General features: G+C 42.7%; 1 protein-coding gene across 2 annotated transcripts in view; it reads left to right on the top strand.

Moving 5' to 3' along the window:
• Positions 1-10,551: 10,551 nt before the first annotated feature.
• Positions 10,552-26,257, top strand: part of COL5A3 (collagen type V alpha 3 chain) — a 269,595-nt gene continuing 253,889 nt past the window's right edge. The window contains exon 1 of one of the 2 annotated variants that reach the window (XM_077262068.1): positions 10,552-10,821. In XM_077262068.1, coding sequence (XP_077118183.1) covers positions 10,737-10,821 — 85 coding nt within the window. In that variant the 5' untranslated portion in view covers positions 10,552-10,736. The remainder of the gene's footprint in view (positions 10,822-26,257) is intronic. The other variant, XM_077262069.1, reaches the window with a different exon arrangement.

Raw genomic sequence — 26,257 nt, 5'->3', positions numbered from 1 at the left:
AGCTTTTGCCTAGGGCCCCACATTGCCTAAAACCAGCCCTGCCCCAGAGCTGCACTCACTATTCTGCTGGTGCAGTCACTGTGTACATACATTACATTATTGATCCTGAGTTATGACGTGTCCACAGTAGTGGGGTACTCGGTACCGGGTCCGGTCGCAAAGGGGGATGTCACGGTGGCTGCGACCCGGTCTATGGCCCTGGGCAACAACGTTAAAGGGGGTTAAATGTTCAAGGTTTGTCATGACGCCACCTGTGGAATTCGGTCAGTAGTGGGACCGACGCTGCATTAAAGGGGTCCCCTGGGGGATGTTGCGGCAGCCCAGATGTTACACTTCCCACAGGTGAAGCAGGGTCCCCAGGGGTCCTATGGTGTGCGTGGCGTAGATGGTGTAGCCGGTGAATAAATGGAGGGACAAGTGATAAGTCTATACCTGGTTTACTTGTGGGTGACAGTCCACAGTCCAGGGTACAAGCAACAGGTTGGTTAGGAGTCCGGGCAGTCCAGAGACAAGCGGGGTCCCTTGGGTAGGTCAGGTAGGGGCCTTCCACTCTGCGCTACTGTCTCTGAGGTCCCTGCTGCCACTAAGTGTCTCAAACAAGGTCCTTATTCATTCTCCTGTCCTGTGACAGGTACCTGTATGGCAGGCAGCTTGAGCCATGCCTACTGGGGTCCTTCTCATTGGCTCCAAGCTCCAAGGTGCTGTTGTGCCACAGGTAAATATGGGCAAAGTCCATGTAATTCAATGCCCTCCGGTTCTGCTCTGTGTATTATAATCCACATAAGCCTCGGGCTCCCGGTTCCCGGATTCTCTGCGCACTGACTCCCTGGGGGCCTACTCGTGGCCTCCTGGAGTCCTGTATTTCCACTGTGCTCCGTCCCTGTCTGTCCTCGCACACAGACTGTCTGCACTAACTGAACTAACTCCGCCTCCAAACCAGGATCTTTATCCAGGGAAGCTGCCCTAAAACAGGGTTTTGAGCTCCCCCTCCTGGCCTGGATTTGGAAGGTGTTGTGTGTGTGATAACCTACCAAAGGGAATCCCACTTGTCTCCAGACATAGCACTACCTTCCCCGAGAGGAAGGCAGCACTACTGTGGTACCCGAACTCCTGCGGTGCCACAGTTACATCCTGTATTTTACTCCAGAGCTGCATTCAGAATTCCGCAGTCCTCTCATCCTGTACTGATTCAGAGTTGAAAATTGTCTTCTATAACAAATTTTTCAGGCTTCAAAGTTGACATTTTATATTTCCCTTGCAAAAAGTAACCTAATTATCACTTTTACCATAATTTTCTGGTAATTCAACATTGGATTTCATTTTTGTCACTGCCAGATTATCTGGAATTCAGCATCCTCGGAAGATGGATTATATAAAGATACTTGGGAAAATGGGGATACTGACAAGTGTAATCCCAAATCAGTCGCAATGGGAAAACTAACAAGCATAACATGAGACACACTTTTAATAAATCCGATAAAATCCAATAGGTGGCGTATAAATCCTGGTTCGTACACAACATCCAGCCTGCAAATTACTAGCAGCTGTGCGGGAGATTGGCAAAAAAACAGGTTCTTAAGGGACAACAAAATATGCAGTGAAAAAGAGGAAACAAGAAGAGGAAAAACGAATACATGTCTACAGTGAATGAATAAATCAAGCGAATGAATGAATCATGTAAATGATGGAGTTATTTTAAAAGGAATTGTAAAACTAATAACAGATTCAGAAGAAGAAAAGAAAAATTGATAAATGCTTAAGTGTGTTGAAAAAATGAATGAATGAATAAAAGAATGAACATGAATATAAATGAATGAATGAATGCATAAAGCAAGACAACTGATGACAAAACTAGAAGAAGAAAGGTTGATAGATAAATGAATGAATGAACATGTGCGGAAATGAATAAATGGAATAATGAACTACTATTTAAAAGGATGAGAGAATGAATGGAACTGGAAGCTAATGACCAAGAACTAAATAAAGGTTGATGAATGAATGAATGAATGAATATAAAGATTAATGTAATCCATTTATAAAAATAAAAACATTAAAAAAGAAAAAAAATGTGAAGAAAGTTGAATGAATGAATGAATGAAGAAAGAATGTGATATTTAGGGGGGTGAAAGAGAACTAGATCAGGAAAGAGTAACGTAAGAAAACAGGTCCATCGCCTTTTAGGGAATAGTAGGCCTCGTAAATGAAAACTAAACGACAGATGGAAGTTTTGACCATGGAACAGAATAAAATGACTTTATGAAAAATATTAAATATGAAATCTGATTAGTCGCTATGGGCAGCAACTCATTTTCTCATCTGCGCTAGTTTCTATACACAAAATACAGTATTTTTTCAATATTTTTGCTTCCATGAATTCCAAAGAGCTATTCATTTAAAGGGAACCTATCACCCCGTTTTTTTCGGTATGAGATAAAAATACTGTTAAATATGGCCTGAGCTGTGCATTACAATAGTGTAGTTTGTGGACCCCGATTCCCCACCTATGCTGCCGAAATACGTTACCAAAGTAGTCATTTTCGCCTGTCAATCAGGCTGGTCAGGTCGGATGGGCGTGGCTTCTTCCCCCAGATATTGCGTAGTTTTCCGTTGGTGGCGTAGTGGTGTGCGCATGTCCAACGTCCCCAATCCTGCACGGGGGGGTGAAAATAGCAGCGATGTCCGTTATTCCATTGGTGGTCGGTGGGCGCGGCCATCTTCCTTTGGCCGTGCGTGCGCAGAAGCGGCGCTCTGCTGGCCGCGGCTTCAGGAAAATGGCCGCCGCGATCTCCATCTGCGCACGCGCGGCATCCCGCGGCCATTTTCCTGAAGCCGCGGCCAGCAGAGCGCCGCTTCTGCGCACGCGTGGCCAAAGGAAGATGGCCGCGCCCACCGACCACCAATGGAATAACGGACATCGCTGCTATTTTCACCCCCCCGTGCAGGATTGGGGACCTTGGACATGCGCACACCACTACGCCACCAACGGAAAACTACGCAATATCTGGGGGAAGAAGCCACGCCCATCCGACCTGACCAGCCTGATTGACAGGCGAAAATGACTACTTTGGTAACGTATTTCGGCAGCATAGGTGGGGAATCGGGGTCCACAAACTACACTATTGTAATGCACATGAATATATGTCACACAGTACACCTCAAATAATTTGCAAATAAATCACATTCCCATTATATAAACCTGTATGTGTAAAGAAAGTATACAGAAATTTGATATGCGACACCCAGGTGCACTGTGTAACAATCGCTGTGGAGACCACAGCAAAAACCAGACTATAGCCAGAACAATTCAGTAAGGGTCAAAAGAACCAGATAAAATACCAGGACATGGACTTATCGAAATATAATTTTATTATTGTGCGTGACAATGGTTACAAAGATATATTAAAATTACATAAATCCTGCTACTTCTTCCAGAGACTTTGGAGACTCTGGAAGAAGTAGTTCGTACCTATAGAAGAGAAGAAAAGATTTACCATTATTATTATCTATTGGAAACTCACTATACATATGTATATATAGGATAAAATTGTTCAATGTGATTATATATGAGCTATTATTGTTTTTACTTACTGATCCAGTCTAAATGGATAAATGGACCTTGTCATGATTATCCCTATAAAATGTTGTTCTGTATATTAATTCTCTTTTTTTTCTTTTGCTTATTGCCATTATAGATATATAAAATAATTAATTATGTGATATGATTATTCTTGTAAAGTGTTGCTCTGTATAGGTATTTACATATTTTATTTTATTTTTTATTTCTTATTTTTGTTTTTTGTTTCTTCTTTAGTTATTGTCACGATAGATAAATAGAATATTTAATTTTCTATCACAATTATGTATATTTAACACCTGTCTACTGCCATATGCACTTATTGTACAAAATCCCCCTTTTGAGTTATTCAGCCATCAACCACTATATAGGAGTTTGTTTACTTCACTGCAATATGGTTCCCACACTGCGCCCCTGTTAGAGCGCTTGCGTGGTCTGTGTCCTGAGGTTTCGGCTTCCTGCGTCCATGGTTCTATGGTAACGCTGGGTACTCCGGCCCCATGCGACCGATCATGTGACGTAGGGGCCGGAACTTCTGGTCCTCCTGACTGCGCACGCGCCGCACACACCCGGGTCGCGGTGGTTGGAATTAAGACACTATAAAAAGCCCCCGATATCTATATGGAGCTACTCCCCCTGAAGAAGGACATATTTAATCCGAAACGCGCGTCGGGAGAAGCGCAGGTCCAGGATTCAGCCCCCGCAGGTATAGACTAATATATAACCGCTCACACCCCCCCTTTTTTCTATAGCTAGCTATCTCCAACGTGTATTGGCACTTTATTACGCACTGTGTGGATAAATTTTTGCGCTATTTACACTTTGTGCACTTTGTCACTTTATGCAGTGATTGGTATTAACTTAAAATCATATTTGGTCACTTTAATCTGGATTTGGCACTTGTGCACTTTTACATTGTTTTTTATTGAGTTGGACTTGGCTAAGTCACTCTCATCTGGATTTGGCACTTATGCACTTTTTTACTATTTTTTATTTTTTATTGAGTTGGATTTAGCAGAGAAATTTCCAATTACATGGGGTTAGCGTAATCTAAGATCTCCTGTTATTTTAGTGGGGCTGGATTTAGGAGTAGTAATTTTACTCCTTCATCCTGATCTTCCTGGTGCCGCGCATTTTTTGTAGCTTTTAAATTTAATATTAAATTTAATGGATTTATGTAATTTTAATATATCTTTGTAACCATTGTCACGCACAATAATAAAATTATATTTCGATAAGTCCATGTCCTGGTATTTTATCTGGTTCTTTTGACCCTTACTGAATTGTTCTGGCTATAGTATTGTAATGCACAGCTCAGGCCATATTTAACAGTATTTTTATCTCATACCGAAAAAAACGGGGTGATAGGTTCCCTTTAATAACACTGGTCTCCAAGGGTAAAACTTGTTTGGAAGGAAGTGATTTTTATATACTTTTGATTGCTGAACATACTCCATATGCGACTCGATATTCCATCGCATACAGTTTTTTCACAAACACTGACTCCACAGGCTTTTCCTTGCACCATACTTTGACCCATCTGCTTGACCTTTGGTGGATGATTTTGGTGTCATTAGATTGGTTAGAAATGTTCTTTTATGGTACAGAAGCAGAGGAAAGGAATTCCTTCCATACTTTTCTCAAGAAGGTGCTCTAGTGTGTTGCGGTGATGTTCCTGGGCTGATCGAAAAATGTAATATTGAGTTCAATATGAGCGAGTGGAGACTATTGATTCATTAGAAAAAAGTCTGAAAGCTGTGCTACTGCACAATGGCAGCATGTATTCTTCAGTGCCTATAGGTCATTCTGTGCACTCGAAAGAAAGCTATGAGAATTTAGACTTTATTCTCAAGACACGTAACTACGAGGATCAGTGATGGTCAGTATGTGGTGATTTGAAAGTTCTCTCTGCTCCTTAAGCAGCAGGAAGAATACACGAAATAGCCATGCTTTTTGTGTGAATTGTACAACCAGGATAGGACTCATCATTGGAGCCAAAAAAAGGTGGTCAACGAGAACATTTTTGCAACCTGGACTCAAAAACATAGTTGCGGAAAGTTTAGTTGATCCCACTAAAGTTCTCCTGCCACCACTCCACGTTAAGCTTGAACTGATGAAGCAGTTTGCGAAAGCTCTACCGAAAGAAGGAGAGACTCTTAAGTACCTAGTTTCAGGAATTGTCCAAAGCAAAACTGAAGAAAGGCATTTTTGTGGGTCCACATATTTGGAAACTCATGAAGGTCAACGTGTTTGAAACAACAATGAAAGCCGTTGACAAATGGATTCTTTTAAAGAAGTCATGAAGAAATTTCTAGCTATCAGCAAAGATCCAATATTTAAGTCCATCGTGGAGAACATGCTGAAACGTTTCAAAGCCTTGGGTCGTCTGATGAATTTGAAGTTACATTTTCTACAATCCCATATGGACTACTTTCCTGGAAACCTTAGTGCTGTTATCAAAGAACATTAAGTAAGATTTCATCAGGATATCAAGGAGATGGAACGACGATACCAAGGTAGATGGAACGTGAACATGATGGGGACTACTGCTGGATGCTTCACGGAGAAGAACCGCAGGCCTTCTATAAGAGAAAAGGTATCAAGATAAGTTAGAAGAGAAAAAGGCTCAAGAATTAATTTCCAATAAAGTTGCACAATGAACCTTCAATACTTTTTCATATATAATATTTGGTACATTTTTGGCTACAATAAAGATTTTTCTTGTTCATCTTGCTTGTATGTAATTTCACACTTGTTTTCTGCAAAATCTATATGTGACGGTTCAAAACAGAAATTTTTTTTTTTCTAAATCGGAGCATAAGAAAACATAGGAATCAGTCACTGGATTCATAAATTCATAAGCCCAAATTTTGCAGACCTGTGTAATTTGCTTTTTACATATAGAAACATAATTCGTTACATAATTTTGCTTGGTCATATGGCAAGAAACATATGAGGAAATAGAGAAGATAACTAGGTGAATGAATGAATGAATCAACCAGAGTAGAAAATATGAATACATTTAAAATTATCTGATGAATGAATGAACATAAAATAATTCAATCAACGAAGAAGAATGAATGAATGAATGCAAACTACTGATGAAAAAAAGGAAAAGAAATAAATGAAAGATAATTAGATATTGATTGATTAATTGGATAGACGCATATAAAACACAAGAATTGAAGAGTACCAGAGGACAAATGAATGATTGAATTAATTAAAAGGTGAATTACTCAAATAACATCATATAATCAAACTCAATATAATCAACTGAGCAAATATCGCAATAGGTACAAATGGACCACAATAAAGAAAAGAACAGGAATGAAAAAGTGAATGAGGGAACAAATGAATCATTAACTTCAGAAGCGGAATAAATGAGTGAGTGAATGAAGGAATGATTACGTCAATGAAAAAAATAAATTATGAATGATGATGAAGATGATTAAATAATATAACGTGAAAGCGTAAGAACCTGAGGTGGAAAGACATATAAATTAATGAATTAATAAGTACGTGAATTAGATATAACCAGCGGTGATGCGATTAATAACTGTGAATATACAGGAATATAATAATATAAATATAATAATAATCAGATGTGGAATGAATGAATGCATTTTTGAATGGAAAAACTGACCAAAAACCTAAATTCATAGAACAAATGAAGAAAAATAAAAAAGAACCAGAAGAGATAAAAGAATGAGTCAGGATGGAGAGGAATATATTGATCCCATGTGTGCGCAATATTTATAGTGATGCATTAATATCGCTTATCGTCTGTGGCATTGGGCTTTAATTTGCTTTTTGGAACAAGGTTAAGAGGCCTCAGCACTTTTATATAAATTAATTCTGTTCAAGCCAAAAATTAGGACTACTCACTTCCATTTTTTCAGAGGATCAATCATTGCCACCATATTGAATGTAACTCTGAACACACAGCCCATCACTACTAATGTGTGAGCGTGCTTCTATAGTGAGCAGTCATCAATACTAGGTCCCTGCCTTCATCATTCCTGAAGTTGTGAGATGAAAGCTGGAGAAGACAACTGTAAATCATACGGTGAGATCACGTCTTCCATGCTCTACCTGGTGCTTTCCCATGTGATAGTTGGCACCTTCGCTTTTGCTTCCAAATGCAATAAAACCAATGGCTAATAACAGATGTACGTTATGCTTGAAGTCTGTTCATTCAAACTCGTCTGGATGAGAAGCAGCAACTGTCCTGAGAAAACTAAGACAAGAGGCGGCCTCTGGATACAAATGTTGTCAACTCTAAAAGTCCTGTTGGACCTGTGGACCAAGCAACTTCCAACTTTTTAGAAAGTTACACCTGAAGTTTGGGGAAAAGTCCATAACAAAAGACTTTGAGGTTCTAAAGTTGTCTATATACTTCCATACACAGTCAAGCTTGGTACTGGCCAACGTGCATCTTTCCCGAATGGAGGAAAGGGGAGAAAGCTGATACCAAACATATCTGGTGATGGATTATCTTCTGGGAGAGCTAAAAGATCTGCAATGCAAAATTCAACATGCCCGATCCTTTTCTACAGAAGACACACGACCTGTCACGATCCATTTTTTATAATGTGGCAGCTCTGGTTCCACTCAGTTTAAAACTTTTTTCCTTTTGGACTATTGGGGGTTAATGTCAGTTTCATTCCCCCGCTGGCAATCTGATCTTACTACAGTGCTGCTTGATCAGCTGATGCAGGTGGTGACCACTCCCACCATCCTTTAAAAGGTCACCTGATGCATCAGCTGACTGTTGGTGACAGAGCACTCTTCAATGACCAAGCCTGAGTGAGGAGCTCTCTGGGTGCAGTGGTGCTTCTGGGTTCATTATCCTGGTGCCTTTATTCTGGTGCTTTGCAGCAAAGAAAGCAAAGTGTTTATTTCCTCATCCCTTTTGTGTTTGTCACTGTCCCCCATGTGTTAATATCTGCAGTGGTGCGGCTAGTGCCCATCGCCAGCCAGTGCACTAGCCAGGGCAGAGTTAGGTGACAGGGACAAGGTATCCTGATGGTGGTGGGGGGAAGGACCCGCATAGGGCGTTAGGGGAGTGCAGGGTCAGGCTCAGTTTGAGCTCAGGTGGTGACCATTCCCCATTCCCTACGGGAAAGGCCTTCCTCTCACCGATACCATCCCCGTTGTATGTGTATTGTGCCTTTAGCTGACCAACCATCCGTTGTGTCGGGTCACACCATGACACGACCCATCCAAATTAGTAGGTTTGGGCTGACTTTAATAATAACAGCAAAAACTGGCCACTTTCAACTTGGTGATAGGTCCTCTTTAAAAAGAAGCCGTTGCCGTAATTATGTAAAAATTTTTAACCACAGTTGTTCTCCTGAATCCGAAGTTGTTTTTCTTTTGTTTTTATGCCTCTATGTTCCTGAGATGTGGCCTGCTCTTAATTGTATGTGAAGCTAGTCTTTTTAGACAAGTGGGGAATATCCTTAACTTTTCTGTGTGGGCATTTCCATGAAGGCCACACTTATTTGGATAACAAGTCTATATTTACATACAGAGAAGAGGAGGCCATATCTCAGAAATGGAGAGGCGCAGGAACAATAGAAAGAAAATCATCGGATTCAGGACAACACCAACATTTACACCAGCTTAAAAAATAAATCACACGTTTATTGAAATTGTCCGGTCCCCTTCATAGTCCTTAAAAAATTAACATCATTACAAAAGAAGGAAGCAAAATTTACTACTAGAACCCTCCACCACTAAATCGATGATTTCTGACAACTGGAAGAGATAATGTCCTGACCACCTACAACCTGATGGCTAAGGCCACTGATAGGCTGCTGGGTAATGTGAATGGTGGTTGGAGCATCATCACTTTTGTTTCTGACAGAGACTAACAGAGTGACAGTGAAGAATGATTTGTCAGAGCAGCAGAAGACCACTCTTTAAGACTTGGTTGGTGAAGTGGTCAAAGTTGGTTCCTGGTTAAAACATCCGTATTGCGAACATTCATCTGGTGAACCATCCTCTGGCTGGCAGAGCCATACACATTGTGAGTTAATATCAGCCATTATCATTGTTCAAGTTGCTTATACATGTCAAATTATTTGTTCTACTTTCGACAGAGACTGACGGAGTGGCAGTGCTGCAACCCAAGATGTCTCCACAGAGCAGCAGAGGACCACCCTTTAAGACTTGGCAGTGGTTTACTTCATGGTTGAGCAACCATTCCATTAACGTTCATCTGGTGACCCATTGTTTGGCCGGCACAGCCATACACTTTTTTTTGTCATATTGGCCGTTATGGTTGTTCATTTGCCCACACATGTCCAATTCTTTCTACTTCTGACAGAAACCAACAAAGTGGCAGTGCTGCAATGCAGGACGAATTGACAGAACAGCAGAGGACTACCCTTTAGGACTTGGTTAGTGAAATGGTAGAACTTGGTTTATGGTTCAATGAACGTTCATCTGGTGAACCATAATTTGGCCAACACAGCCATGCACATTTTTAGGTCGTATTGGCCATTCAAATTGTCCATACATGTCCAGTGCACTGGTAGAGTAATGGCTGATGTGTTACCTGAAGCAACATGTTGTTGCTCTTTCTCGGAGCTATCATTCATATTCATATATCAGGCAAAGAGTTCCAATACGGTTGACTGCGTTCTAGATAATCCTTCCCGGGGAACGTATGTTATGGTTAATATCGTCCAAAAGTGTAATAAGTGCGGGCGCCGTAAGAGAAACCCAGGGCAGATAAGGATGAGGACCCTGGAGGCTTGAGATGAGGTGACACCAGATAGGTGAGGAAGTGTCTGAGATACAAGGCAGAGGGCAACTTGAGACCCTAGTAAAAAGTGAAAGAGGTGGTGGTGTGTGTGTGTGGGGGGTTATTGTTGAAAAGTTTGTACTAGATGAATAGAGAAAAGCAGAAAGGGGGGTTATGAGAGGGAGAGCGAGAAGGAGGGAGGGACAGACAGAAGAGGACACACAGCCAGACAGAACAGAGTGCAAGAAAACTGATACCACAGAGAGAGAACTTAGCCAAAGGCGAGCACTCATCTCTCTCCCTTGTCTCTGCACACATGGATACCTAGTAGTGTGACTGCGGATTACAGCCCTATGTCCCCCGTGTGTGTACATACAACCGCTGCATAGACGCCCGCTGCTATCCTGCGCTATGGAAAGGTGGATACTATCATGGGATTGCTGGAAAGTCACCGTGCTGCTCCTGGTCCTGCAGAGGTTCTGCACTGTGAGAACAGGTACAGTCCTATTGCATGCCCCATCTATGTGCACAGTGCAACTGCAACGTTACATTACTTTTGAATGGGTAAAGCGAGCAGATATAGCAGAGCTGGAGTGGTCAGAGCTGAATCGAGTAGGTGGATTACCTGCAGTCCTATGTAAAACCACAGCTAACACATTGTGATATCAACATCTGTTGTTGCAGAATCAGCACCACTAAGTCATAATACTACATTAGAAGAGCTGTATTTGTCATTTCGCCGGTGCTGCGTCAGAGTCAGCATAAAGCTTTAGAGTTACTTACCAGCAGTCCTATGTAAATCTTTAGATAAAATAAAAATGTACTAGTGATTTGTTTACTCATTTTGCATTTTGATGTAGCAGGGCTGGATTTGCCATTTAACTATTAGTGTGCATTATTCTTGAATCAGTTATTGCAAAAAGTGTATTTGCAGTCCCATGCAAAAACACTGATAACACATGTATATCCACTTTCACAAACATATGTTGTTGGATATGAGAAGAACTGAGTGTAGCATGTATAACAATACATCTGAGAGATGTAGCAGAGCTAAATGTGTGTTTTCTCTATTAGAGCATCATCACACCTGCAGTCCTATGCAAAAGCAAACGTAACAGTGTCAAATGATACATGGAATGTTATTAGATATGATTAATACAGATGTAGCAGAGCTAAATGTAGCTTATCAAATACTATATATGAAATTAAAAATAAGATTGAATTTGGCATAACACTATTTGGGATGCATCATTGCACATAATGATAAGTTTCCGACTCAAGATAATGATGTAGGATTACCTGTAGTCCCATGTAAAAACATTCTGATAGAACAATGTGCTGTGCCAATAGACAAAGTCAGCTCTGCTATATTGGAAACAAACATGTGCCTTAAGTCCGAAAATTTGTTGAAATGTTCATATCTGGACTTCATATTTGTCTGCAGTCTGAGGCTCCATAGCTGTTGTGAAAGTACAACTCCTACACTGACATGACGTGCTGGGAATTGTAGTTTCACAATTATTATATTATGTCACCGTGGGTTTATATCTATGGTGAACTGGTGACGCTCTCCTTGTTAAAGGTCAAGTTAGAAGTCAAAATCAAGATTACTTGTCAGTGGCTGCAGTACTAGTCCTGGCACAGCAGGGAAGTATATGTAGCCTGAAGATGGCAGGAGAGATATAATGCATGGGAGATATAATACAGGATATAATGTAGAGGAGCTCTAGTACAGGGGACATATAATGTAGAGGAGCTCTAGTATAGAGGAGATATAATGTAGAGGAGCACTAGCACAGGAGAGATATAATGTAGAGGAGCTCTAGTACAGGGGAGATATAATGTAGAGGAGCTCTAGTACAGGGGAGATATAATGTAGAGGAGCTCTAGTACAGGGGAGATATAATGTAGAGGAGCTCTAGTACAGGGGAGATATAATGTAGAAGAGCTCTAGTACAGAGGACATATAATGTAGAGGAGCACTAGTACAGGAGAGATATAATGTAAAGGAGCACTAGTACAGAGGACATATAATGTAGAGGAGCTCTAGTACAGGAGAGATATAATGTGGAGGAGCTCTAGTACAGGAGAGATATAATGTAGAGGAGCTCTAGTGCAGGGGAGATATAATGTAAAGGAGCTCTAGTACAGAGGACATATAATGTAGAGGAGCTCTAGTACAGGGGAGATATAATGTAGAAGAGCTCAAGTACAGAGGACATATAATGTAGAGGAGCACTAGTAGAGGAGAGATATAATGTAAAGGAGCACTAGTACAGAGGGCATATAATGTAGAGGAGCTCTAGTACAGGAGAGATATAATGTAGAGGAGCTCTAGTACAGGGGAGATATAATGTAGAGGAGCTCTAGTACAGGAGAGATATAATGTAGAGTAGCTCTAGTACAGGAGAGATATAATGTAAAGGAGCTTTAGTACAGAGGACATATAATGTAGAGGAGCTCTAGTACAGGGGAGATATAATGTAGAAGAGCTCTAGTACAGAGGACATATAATGTAGAGGAGCACTAGTACAGGAGAGATATAATGTAGAGGAGCTCTAGTACAGGGGAGATATAATGTAGAGGAGCTCTAGTACAGAGGACATAATGTAGAGGAGCTCTAGTACAGGAGAGATATAATGTAGAGGAGCTCTAGTACAGGGGAGATATAATGTAGAGGAGCTCTAGTACAGAGGACATAATGTAGAGGAGCACTAGTACAGGAGAGATATAATGTAGAGGAGCTCTAGTACAGAGGAGATATAATGTAGAGGAGCTCTAGTACAGGGGAGATATAATGTAGAAGAGCTCTAGTACAGAGGACATATAATGTAGAGGAGCACTAGTACAGGAGAGATATGTAAAGGAGCACTAGTACAGAGGACATATAATGTAGAGGAGCTCTAGTACAGGGGAGATATAATGTAGAAGAGCTCTAGTAGAGAGGACATATAATGTAGAGGAGCACTAGTACAGGAGAGATATAATGTAAAGGAGCTCTAGTACTGAGGACATATAATGTAGAGGAGCTCTAGTACAGGGGAGATATAATGTAGAGGAGCTCTAGTACAGGAGAGATAATGTAGAGGAGCTCTAGTACACGGGAAATATAATGTAGAGGAGCTCTAGTACAGAGGAGATAAACTGCAGAGGAGCTCTAGTGCAGAAGAGATACAATGTAGAGGAGGTCTAGTACAGGGGAGATATAATGTAGAGGAGCTCTAGTACAGAGGGGATAAAATGTAGAGGAGCTCTAGTACAGGAGAGATATAATGTAGAGGAGCTCTAGTACAGGACAGATATAATGTAGAGGAGCTCTAGTACAGGGGAGATACAATGTAGAGGAGCTCTAGTACAGGGGAGATACAATGCAGAGGAGCTCTAGTACAGGGGAGATATAATGTAGAGGAGCTCTAGTACAGAGGAGGTAAAATATAGAGGAGCTCTAGTACAGGGGAGATACAAAGTAGATGAGCTCTAGTACAGAGGATATATAATGTAGAGGAGCTCTAGTACAGGGGAGATACAATGTAGAGGAGCTCTAGTACAGAGGATATATAATGTAGAGGAGCTCTAGTACAAGGGAGATACAATGTAGATGAGCTCTAGTACAGATGAAATATAATGTAGAGGAGCTCTAAAACAGGGGAGATATAATGTAGCAGAGCTCTAGTACAGGGGAGATATAATGTAGAGGAGCTCTAGTATAGGGGAGATATAATGTAGAGGAGCTCTAGTACAGGGGAGATATAATGTAGAGGAGCTCTAGAACAGGGGAGATATAATGTAGAGGAGCTCTAGTACAGGGGAGATATAATGTAGAGGAGCTCTAGTACAGGGGAGATATAATGTAGAGGAGCTCTAGTACAGGGGAAATATAATGTAGAGGAGCTCTAGTACAGAGGAGATATAATGTAGAGCTCTGTCTTTGCTCCTGGCTCTTGCAGTGCTGATGTCATGTCGAAAGCATGGCAGAGTCGCTAAGCTCAGTTACTGGCTGCAGCGCTGCTGGTGTGATGTCAGCGCAGCAAACAATGACAGACACCTGGAGCAGCGGCAGAGGCTCAGTGATGAGAAGGGTGAGTAAAGGACAGTTTAATTTTAAAAAACCTGCAGCCTGAGGAAAGATGTTTCCTGAAATGCTAATGTGTATTTGGTCCTGTCAATAAAGCTACTTTGAATTTGAATTGATTACAGCTACACCTGGGCCATTACGCCTACAGGCCCACAAGTAACAAAACAGGAGAGCAGCCACTCTAGATGGAGCCATATTATTACATGTAGATCTAATACAGCATTTATTTGTCTTTGGTGTAGCTTTTGCCAAGTTGATGGAGTTGGGCCCTGACACTGGTCCCTGCGCTCAATTATTGTGACACGTTGCTGCACTCTTTGGTTTGTAAGACATTTAACACCAGATTCTATATTTTTTCTGAATGTCTCTCGCTTTAGTGCAGATATCAGGAGCCCTTGGCTCCTAAGGCCTCTTGTATCCAGCCTGGTGATGTCGTTCAAGTGGCCCAATTGACTGGCTAAATTGACTACTAGACCTCACCATGTAAACAGGGGCCCGTGGCCCTAAAAACTTTACCCATTCAGGGCATCACTTGAAACAACCATTCCACAATAAAGCTGGTGGAGACATTGTAGAAGGCATCTCTGTAGACGTTATGGTGGATACGTGAAAGTGAAGGCTGGTTTCCCGTAGACTTGAATATCTGAATATGTTATCCTTTGCTCTCAGTATCTGGTGTGACCCCCTTGTGCAGCAATAGCTGCATCTAAATGTTTCCGGTAATTGTTGATTAGTCCACATCAGTTTGGGGGAATTTTAGCCCATTCTTCTCTACAAAACAGCTTCACCTCTGTTATGTTGGTGGCTTCTCCCATGAACTGCTCGTTACAGGTTCTCACACAACATTTCTATAGGATTAAGGTCAGGACTGTGACTTGGACATTCCAGAGCTTTAACTTTTTTATTAACCCTTCTTTTCTGCTTTGGGTAGTTGTCTTGCTGCTTGACCCATGTTCTCTTCAGATTCAGCCCATGGACAGATGTCCTGACATTTTCCTTTAGAATTTGCTGGCATATTTCATCATTTATTGCTCCATCAATGATCCCAGGTGTCCTGGCCCACATGCAGCATTAGAGGCCCAAACTGTCATAGTGCCATGACCGTGTTTCACAGCTGGTTTAAGATTTTCATGCTGTACTGCAGTGTTATTTAACATTTCTCATTTAAACTAATAAGTTTTATTTTGGTCTCGTCCATCCAAAAAACGTTGCTCCAAATGTCTTCTGAATTGTCCTCCTGATCTTAAGAAAACTGCAGACGGGCAGCAATATTCCTTTGGGAGAGCAGTAGCTTTCTCCTTACAATCCTGTAATTCACATCATTGTTCTTCTGAGTCCTCCTGATGGTGGACACATGAAAATTAACACTATCTAATGTGAGAGAGGCCTTGAGTCACTTAGTGCTTACCTTGGGTTCCTTTGTGACCGTGCTGGCTCTTAAAGTGAGGGTAATAATAGTCTTGAATTTACTCAATTTTTACACAATCTGTCTGATTGTGTATTGGTAATGTCCCAACACTTTAGTGATGGTTTTGTAACCTTTTATAGCCTCATGAGTATTAACAACTCTTACCACTCACCGACATGTGATTTTGCACCATTTTTCTGAAAGAAAAAAAAAAAGACAACTTCTAGTGTTTTTGACTCATTTGCTTGATTTTGTTGTCTTAATCAATTTTTTAGGACATGATGTGATAATCTGATGTAGTTTTAGGTCAAATTTAGATTCTAGGCCCATTGCCCCCACCCACTCACTCTGGGATTGAACTGGCACTTCGGGCCTTATAATTGGGTACATGTGGGCTGCTCTGCCACAGAGGAAGAGTGCGGTAACAACAGTAGGCAGTATTGACATATCATTGCATGTCATGAGAAATCCAAAATTCAGTTACAGTATGGAGTTGAGGGAGACCTTGGTTTGGGTCAGGGCCCATGATTCAATGTTTGTCTGTGATAATCCGTATGTTCGCGGAATCTTTTAGGGCTTGCAATGCACACACTGTCACGACTTCACTGTATTTGCAGTGCGAATGGACAGTCACATAACTGCACATGTGATTTACTTAGTTGCAGTCTTGTGCGGACTAGATTATTATCCGCTTTTCACAACAGAACTGATCCACTTCTCTCTGATAAAAAAGAGACCTCTTCGGTTGGTTCGCAAAAAAAGGGTTATGGGGTCAAACTTTTTTCAGCTTGGTGTTGACGGGCTAGTGGCCCAGAAATTAGACTCCATAAATAATGACCATAATTTATGGGAATGCCATCAATACAGGTGATATGCGCTGTATAGCAAAACTAGACAGAGGGTGGCACCACATGTAGTATGATAAGGGATGGTCACTGTATTATTCTGAAACCATTAAACTTTGTGCCAATTTCCAGTGTGAAACCATTAAAGGGGTATTCACAATCTCCATAATATGTAGCAAGCATAATAATAATATTAGCAAATACCTCCAATTAGAAATGTAGTATAGTTCTTCTTATAAGCTATGTTGCTTGCCCCATGTACAGGGCATTGCTTAGGTATCCATGGTTACGACCACTAATAACTAACTCACTATATGAGTGGTCGTATCTAAGCTACTGCAATGCAATACACATGGGGTAAGTGACATAGCTAATCAGAATAACTACACTACATTTCTAGTTGGAGGTTTTTGTTATTGTTATTATTACTACACCTATTACATATTGGGATAGGATCTTGGAGGTGGGAATACCCATTTAAGCCCGTGCCCTCACTGTGAGATTAGAACTGTTACAATGAGCTGTCTATATTGGAATAAAACCTATTTTCAGGTATAAGTACAAATTATAACTCTGAAGTGGTTAAAATAAGCAGCATATACATTCTTCTGGTGTCTTCCACTAGGAAGCCGCTCGCTTCTTAAAGTCTAAATTACAGATAAAAACATTGCAAAACTATGGGAAAACCGCCAGCGAAGTTGTTTCATTAGAAAGATCACCAGCTTTTTCTTGAAGCGGCTTCACCTAGCAAAACCTTATCAGGTGCGCTGATGTCTTTAAGACGTAGTATGCACATATACTTAGGTAAAACACTGAATTCTTTGAGGACTTTTCAGAGCAGAAATTCAGAGGGGAGACTCTCCAAATCCTCCTCTAAACCTATAAACTTCTCCAAAGTTTGGAGTTTCTGCTCAGTATCACATTTTTTGCCGAGTTCTTTCAGCAAAAACTGAACTGAAACTCCAGTTTTTTGAGGAGTTTTGAGTTTTTGATGAGCATTTGGAGAGTTTCCGCTTTAAATTTCTGTTCTGAAAACTTCTGAAAAATATTCAGTGTGCCCTAAGGGCTGTCCCACACGTCCAGATAATTCCGGTACCGGAATAAATCGGTACTGGAGTTATCCGGGTCCGTGTGCCTGGGAACTCACGTAGGCCATACGTGCGGCACACGTGTGCCGCCCGTATGACGAGTGGGTACCACACGGAGCGTGTGGTACCCACTCTGCATCGTGCTGAAGCCGCGATTCATATGTTCCCTGCAGCAGCGTTTGCTGCAGAGAAAATATGAATAATAGTGTTTAAAATAAAGATCTATATGTCCGCCGCCCTCCCACCCCCTGTGCGCCCCCCCCGCTGGTCAGAAAATACTTACCCGGGTCCCCCGTCGGCTGTCGCTCCTTCCTGGTCTGGCCGCGGCTTCTCTACTGTATGCGGTCGATTACACTCATGAATATGTGGCTCCACCTCCAATAGGGGCGGAGCCGACTATTCATGATTGTAAATGAGCGGCCCCACGTGACCGCATACAGTAAGCCGCGGCCAGACCAGGAAGGAGCGACAGCCGACGTGGGAGCGGGTAAGTATTTTCTGACCAGCGGGGGGGCGCACAGGGGGTGGGGGGGCGGCGGACACATAGATCTTTATTTTAAACACTATTATTCATATTTTCTCTGCAGCAAATGCTGCTGCAGGGAACATATGAATCGCGGCTTCAGCACCATGTGGGGGGGACAGCGCTTACTGTAGCGCTGTCTCCTGCACGCACACGGACCCCAGAAGGAGAATGTCCGTGTGAGGTCCGTGTTTTACACGGACCCATTGACTCTATTGGGTCCGTGTAATACGTGCGCTCCCACGAACACTGACATGTCTCCGTGTTTGGCACACGGAGACACGGTCCACAAAAAATCAATGACATCTGAACAGATGCATTGATTTTTATGGGTCTACGTGTGTCAGTGTCTCCGGTACGTGAGGAAACTGTCACCTCACGTACCGGAGCCACTGACGTGTGAAACCGGCCTAAGGGAGAGGTGCACACAACATGTTCAAGATACCGGCAAACCCACTGAGGTTTTCTAGGCGAAGCTGTTTCAAGAAAAAGCTGCCGGTCTTTTTCCTGAAGAGGCTTTACTTGTGGTTTTCACATCAAGTTTTTTCTATAAGTTAAACTACATTTAACAAGGTTTCTAAAATCACCTGGTGGGAAAAAAAAAAAGTAGATGCTACTAGATTTTCTTGAAGAAGTTTCTACTTGAAAAATTGATGGTTTTTGTACTCCACAAAAATTTTGCGTGAACATAACATAAATAGAACGTAAAGAGCGGGTGAAGGTCCAGAGCACAGTAGCAGAAGTCACGTGGGAGCTATGATTGGAGCTGAAGGTGTCCAGTTTGAACAACCACTTGAGATGCCTGTGATGGAGCTGTGAGGTGGCCCTGAGGGCCATTATAGGGCAGATCTGGAGGAGACAGGAGACATTGCTGTTGTGGCTGTTTCTAAAGAACCACCAGTGTGATGACCACCTATGTGAAATTCTGTTGCTAAACCACTTCACGCCTAAGACATCATATGTATGGTTTGCTGTAGTCCTTTTCTTAGAAGTTTGTGCCACTTGGATGATTTGCCATCTTTTCTTGGAGTCTTCGAGGTCTGCCCATTTTTGAAGCCTTCTAGATGTTTGTGTAGAGTTGGCACATATAGCTGTTCCTAAGTTCATCCTGCTGGGTCTATGTCATTATTTGTCCACGTATCTATCCCTAATATTTCTCACATCCCCTATAAGAATTATTTCATCATGATTCCAATATTGTGAGCTTATTCATGACTTCTGATATTGCACAATTTCTGAGTCATCACCAGTCCGCAGAAGTTAAGAAAAACTTCTTAGATATGTTTCATGACAGAGCACTTTTTAATTTAGTCGAATTCCACGTTGCTAAGCACAGGATGCTGCTTGAATGTCAAAGCCATGATATCTAGGGGCCTCCAGTCCCCATGGAGATACGAAGAAAATGCAGTCTTAGTATTGTAAAGGGACTGGGGTCCCCTACTCAACGCATGTGGGGCCATGTTCTTGATCATTTTTTCCAGTAGATTTTTTTGAGGGGAATTTAACTCCATCATTATCATGTAAATGTGAACAAAAAGCTTTGAAGAACGAAGGTATGAAAACTGGTAAAAAGTGCATCGTGCCCACCAAACAGCCATAATTCAAAGGAAGAGGGCTAAATATGAAAGATAATAACCAAAAATTAATTAAAAAAATGTAGCAGAGTGGTCTTCTTCTGGGACAGGTTTGTAGCAACAAACTTGGCCTCCATTACAGAATGTAAGAGGTCGTCTCTGAGCTTTTTTAGACTCCTGAATGCCACATAAGATGGCATTGTGGTTGGGTTATGTTGTCCAGACCCATAGGTGTGCATGGGAGTCACGGATTTCCGGTCCGGGTTTTCCATGTGGCTGAAGGCCACAGGTTTGTGTGTTGAAAGCCCTGCAGTAAGGGTTATGGGTGTGTCAGGTGTCAGGTGCACTTCAGTGTGAGTCTGGTGTGTGCTGGTGTGCAAAGCAGAGGCCTGCAGAGTGCTGGCTGAGTGCATGGAGGCACAGGCCAGCGGAGCCAGCACCCAGGGCAGCTGAATAGCCTGGCACCGGCAGCATATACAGCGATGCAAGTCGTCCATGGTACTAGTCTCGGATGTGGACAGTCCTGTGCCCAGAGGTGGATGTCCTGTGCCCGAAGGAGTCAGATGTGGACAGTCCTGTGCCCGGAGGTGGATGTCCTGTGCCCGAAAGAGTCAGATGTGGACAGTCCTGTGCCCGGAGGTGGATGTCCTGTGCCCGAAAGAGTCAGATGTGGGCAGTCCTGTGCCCGGAGGTGGATGTCCTGTGCCCGAAGGAGTCAGATGTGGACAGTCCTGTGCCCGGAGGTGGATGTCCTGTGCCCAAAGGAGTCAGATGTGGATAGTCCTGTGCCCGGAGGTGGATGTCCTGTGCCTGAAAGAGTCAGATGTGGACAGTCCTGTGCCCGGAGGTGCCAGAGGTGGATGTCCTGTGCCCGAAAGAGGATTGGCATGGGTAACGACTGCAAACAGATGGATATGGTGTCTGGAACTATCCAGAGGATATCCTGGGCTGTGTACGGCTGTGTGAGTAGAGAGACTGTGATACAATGATGCAGGACACCCAGGAGGACTGGCGTGTGTGGTGTTTTCAACATATGAGGCTGTGTATGGAGACTGTAATATGGCATGCGGTCGCCCCACGGATACTGGACAAGAAGAGGTCTGGCATGTTTAGGGACTGCAATCTAAAAGCCATATGATGTGTAGTGCTATGAACTGGTGTGAACTGACCACTGATAATATACACTGAAGTTATATGCACTGAAATGATATGTACTTGTGTGTGAATTGGACTTTAATGCTGTGAGGAAACACATTAAAGAGACTTTGTGTTGGAACATTGTGGGTCACTGCCTCTTTACTGCGTATGGTTGCTGCTGCAGCATTACATAACATATTTCCCAACTTTGAAAAGACAAGTAAGAGCAATTGCAATTTTTTTTTAACAGCTGACTCCTAACCCGATCAGTCTTTTTTGTGCACCCATACAAAAAAAGTGCCCCTAGTAAAGCCCCCTAGTGTTCTCACATAGTTTAATATCCCTTTTATGGACACCGCACAGTATCACACCCCCCACATTTCTGCTTCAACACAGTATGATACCAAAAAATTGGTCCCACGGACATTGGGTCCCCCCAGAGTGCCCCTTACACAGTTTATGAGTGGAGTATGATGCCTCCATAACAACTTCTCACAGTAAGATGCCCCCACATCGTGTCCCTACACATTTTTGATGCTGCCAGTCCCCCGCTTCATCCCCGAAACATATATAGCATGGTGCCCCCATAGTGTCTCCCCACACATGCTATACAGCCCCCTCTTCTTCCTCACTCACACAGTAAGGTGCTATTAGCCCAATTAGCAAATTTAAAAAACATTCACCTGTCCTCGTTCCTGTGATGAGCAGAGCAGATCTTCACTTTGGGCTGTGTCTGCTCTCGGCACTATGTGGTAACGTCATTGCATCTCATACGCCGAGAATCAGAAGGCACAGGAGAATGGTGGAGTGCATTATGCCGATGCAGTTGAAATCGGGACATGTTCTGACCTTCATGGGCATCAGGACAACCCTCCTAATCTAGGACTGTCTGGCTGGATCCCAGACAGTTGGGAGGCATGGTATTGAGAACATAAACAGATGTATCAGAACTGAATGTGTTATCTGGCACTACTCACCATAATATTAAGGTCCTTTATAAGGGGCAACAATCAACAGAAAAAGCGTTTATAATAATGCTCATTTCCGGTAATTGACCTGTGTAAGCATGGCAGGTAGGCTTGGACTGGCGCATAGAGGAACCAGCGAGTCTCCTGGTGGAATATTACATTTCTACACGTTGATTGCTTAAATATTGGTAATCATTGCTGCATTGTAGCCAGTCATAGGGCCTCATTTATCAAAACTGTCAAGTCCCCGGTACTGCCGGTGCAAGTGGGCAGTCATGTTACCGCATGTTGGCAATTTGCATACTTGCTGATACTCGCCAGCTAGTATCATTCGGCTTCTCTCAATTCACTTCTGTTGAGAGAAGTCGAATACGTCTAGATGGCACGTGACTGCAACTACGAAACCACATACATCCAGTCACAATATGGCTGACTAGCACGGGGAGAACCAAATTGTGACAGCATGTACATAGAGTGACTGCAGACTTCTACCCTTAACCTGGACAAAACCTCAAGACAGTTTTTCTTTTATACAGATTTGATAAATGTGTTTCATAGTCTTGGGTGTATGTTTAGCTTAAGTCCACAGTTAAAAATAATATTACGGTATGTGATAAAAATGGCATTCTGTCTTACAATATTGTATTCTGTAAAAGAAAATGGTGTTTTGTTAGACAAAATACAATTTTTCTGGCATATCACTAAATTCACTTTTGTCCTAAATATTTTTGTGGCAGATTGTATTTGGTAAATAGGGAGAATGTATGACCGCTCAGTGGTCAGGCCTGTCACTTTACTCAGTGGTCAGGTTTATCACTTTACTCAGTGGTCAGACTTCTCACTGTACTCAGTGGTCAGACTTGTCACTTTACCCAGTGGTCAGGCTTGTCACTGTACTCAGTGGTCAGGCTTGTCACTTTACTCAGTGGTCAGGCTTCTCACTGTACTCAGTGGTCAGGCTTGTCACTTTACTCAGTGGTCAGACTTGTCACTTTACTCAGTGGTCAGGCTTGTCACTTTACTCTGTGGTCAAACTTGTCACTTTACTCAGTGGTCAGGCTTGTCACTTTACTCTGTGGTCAGACTTGTCACTTTACTCAGTGGTCAGACTTGTCACTGTACTCTGTGGTCAGACTTGTCACTTTACCCAGTGGTCAGACTTGTCACTTTACCCAGTGGTCAGATTTGTCACTTTACTCAGTGGTCAGACTTGTCACTTTACTCAGTGGTCAGGCTTGTCACTTTACTCAGTGGTCAGACTTGTCACTTTACTCAGTGGTCAGACTTGTCACTTTACTCAGTGGTCAGGCTTGTCACTGTACTCTGTGGTCAGACTTGTCACTTTACCCAGTGGTCAGACTTGTCACTTTACCCAGTGGTCAGACTTGTCACTTTACTCAGTGGTCAGACTTGTCACTTTACTCAGTGGTCAGGCTTGTCACTCTACTCTGTGGTCAGACTTGTCACTTTACTCAGTGGTCAGGCTTCTCACTGTACTCAGTGGTCAGACTTGTCACTTTACCCAGTGGTCAGGCTTGTCACTGTACTCAGTGGTCAGGCTTGTCACTTTACTCAGTGGTCAGACTTGTCACTTTACTCAGTGGTCAGGCTTGTCACTTTACTATGTGGTCAAACTTGTCACTTTACTCAGTGGTCAGGCTTGTCACTTTACTCTGTGGTCAGACTTGTCACTTTACTCAGTGGTCAGATTTGTCACTGTACTCTGTGGTCAGACTTGTCACTTTACCCAGTGGTCAGACTTGTCACTTTACCCAGTGGTCAGACTTGTCACTTTACTCAGTGGTCAGACTTGTCACTTTACTCAGTGGTCAGGCTTGTCACTTTACTCAGTGGTCAGACTTGTCACTTTACTCAGTGGTCAGACTTGTCACTTTACACAGTGGTCAAGCTTGTCACTGTACTCTGTGGTCAGACTTGTCACTTTACCCAGTGGTCAGACTTGTCACTTTACCCAGTGGTCAGACTTGTCACTTTACTCAGTGGTCAGACTTGTCACTTTACTCAGTGGTCAGGCTTGTCACTTTACTCTGTGGTCAGACTTGTCACTTTACTCAGTGGTCAGGCTTCTCACTGTACTCAGTGGTCAGACTTGTCACTTTACCCAGTGGTCAGGCTTGTCACTGTACTCAGTGGTCAGGCTTGTCACTTTACTCAGTGGTCAGACTTGTCACTTTACTCAGTGGTCAGGCTTGTCACTTTACTCTGTGGTCAAACTTGTCACTTTACTCAGTGGTCAGGCTTGTCACTTTACTCTGTGGTCAGACTTGTCACTTTACTCAGTGGTCAGGCTTGTCACTTTACTCAGTGGTCAGGCTTGTCACTGTACTCTGTGGTCAGACTTGTCACTTTACCCAGTGGTCAGACTTGTCACTTTACCCAGTGGTCAGACTTGTCACTTTACTCAGTGGTCAGACTTGTCACTTTACTCAGTGGTCAGGCTTGTCACTTTACTCAGTGGTCAGGCTTGTCACTTTACTCTGTGGTCAGACTTGTCACTTTACTCAGTGGTCAGGCTTGTCACTTTACTCAGTGGTCAGGCTTCTCACTGTACTCAGTGGTCAGTCTTGTCACTTTACCCAGTGGTCAGACTTGTCACTTTACTCAGTGGTCAGGCTTGTCACTTTACTCAGTGGTCAGACTTGTCACTTTACTCAGTGGTCAGACTTGTCACTTTACTCAGTGGTCAGGCTTGTCACTGTACTCTGTGGTCAGACTTGTCACTTTACCCAGTGGTCAGACTTGTCACTTTACTCAGTGGTCAGTCTTGTCACTTTACCCAGTGGTCAGGCTTGTCACTTTACTCAGTGGTCAGGCTTGTCACTGTACTCAGTGGTCAGACTTGTCACTTTACCCAGTGGTCAGGCTTGTCACTTTACTCAGTGCTCAGACTTGTCACTTTACTCAGTGGTCAGGCTTGTCACTTTACTCAGTGGTCAGACTTGTCACTTTACTCAATGGTCAGACTTGTCACTTTACTCAGTGCTCAGACTTGTCACTTTACTCAGTGGTCAGACTTGTCACTTTACTCAGTGCTCAGACTTGTCACTTTACTCAGTGGTCAGACTTGTCACTTTACTCAGTCGTTAGACTTGTCACTTTACTCAGGGATCAGACTTGTCACTTTACTCAGTGGTCAGACTTGTCACTTTACTCAGTGGCCAGACTTGTCACTTTACTCAGTGGCAAGACTTGTCACTTTACTCAGTGGTCAGGCTTGTCACTTTACTCAGTGGTCAGACTTGTCACTTTACTCAGTCGTCAGACTTGTCACTTTACTCAGTGCTCAGACTTGTCACTTTACTCAGTGGTCAGGCTTGTCACTTTACTCAGTGGTCAGGCTTGTCACTGTACTCAGTGGTCAGACTTGTCACTTTACTCAGTGGTCAGACTTGACACTTTACTTAGTGGTCAGACTTGTCACTTTACTCAGTGCTCAGACTTGTCACTTTACTCAGTGGTCAGACTTGTCACTTTACTCAGTGGTCAGACTTGTCACTTTACTCAATGGTCAGACTTGTCACTTTACTCAGGGATCAGACTTGTCACTTTACTCAATGGTCAGACTTGTCACTTTACTCAGTGCTCAGACTTGTCACTTTACTCAGTGGTCAGACTTGTCACTTTACTCAGTGCTCAGACTTGTCACTTTACTCAGTGGTCAGACTTGTCACTTTACTCAGGGATCAGACTTGTCACTTTACTCAATGGTCAGACTTGTCACTTTACTCAGTGCTCAGACTTGTCACTTTACTCAGTGGTCAGACTTGTCACTTTACTCAGTGCTCAGACTTGTCACTTTACTCAGTGGTCAGACTTGTCACTTTACTCAGTGGTCAGACTTGTCACTTTACTCAGGGATCAGACTTGTCACTTTACTCAGTGGTCAGACTAGTCACTTTACTCAGTGGCCAGACTTGTCACTTTACTCAGTGGCAAGACTTGTCACTTTACTCAGTGGTCAGGCTTGTCACTTTACTCAGTGGTCAGACTTGTCACTTTACTCAATGGTCAGACTTGTCACTTTACTCAGTGCTCAGACTTGTCACTTTACTCAGTGGTCAGACTTGTCACTTTACTCAGTGCTCAGACTTGTCACTTTACTCAGTGGTCAGACTTGTCACTTTACTCAGTGGTCAGACTTGTCACTTTACTCAGGGATCAGACTTGTCACTTTACTCAGTGGTCAGACTTGTCACTTTACTCAGTGGCCAGACTTGTCACTTTACTCAGTGGCAAGACTTGTCACTTTACTCAGTGGTCAGGCTTGTCACTTTACTCAGTGGTCAGACTTGT

Source organism: Ranitomeya variabilis, chromosome 5, assembly GCF_051348905.1.
Source record: "Ranitomeya variabilis isolate aRanVar5 chromosome 5, aRanVar5.hap1, whole genome shotgun sequence".
Classification (NCBI taxonomy): domain Eukaryota; kingdom Metazoa; phylum Chordata; class Amphibia; order Anura; family Dendrobatidae; genus Ranitomeya; species Ranitomeya variabilis.
Note: the sequence above shows the minus strand (reverse complement) of the source record. Positions and strands in the feature narration are given on the sequence as shown.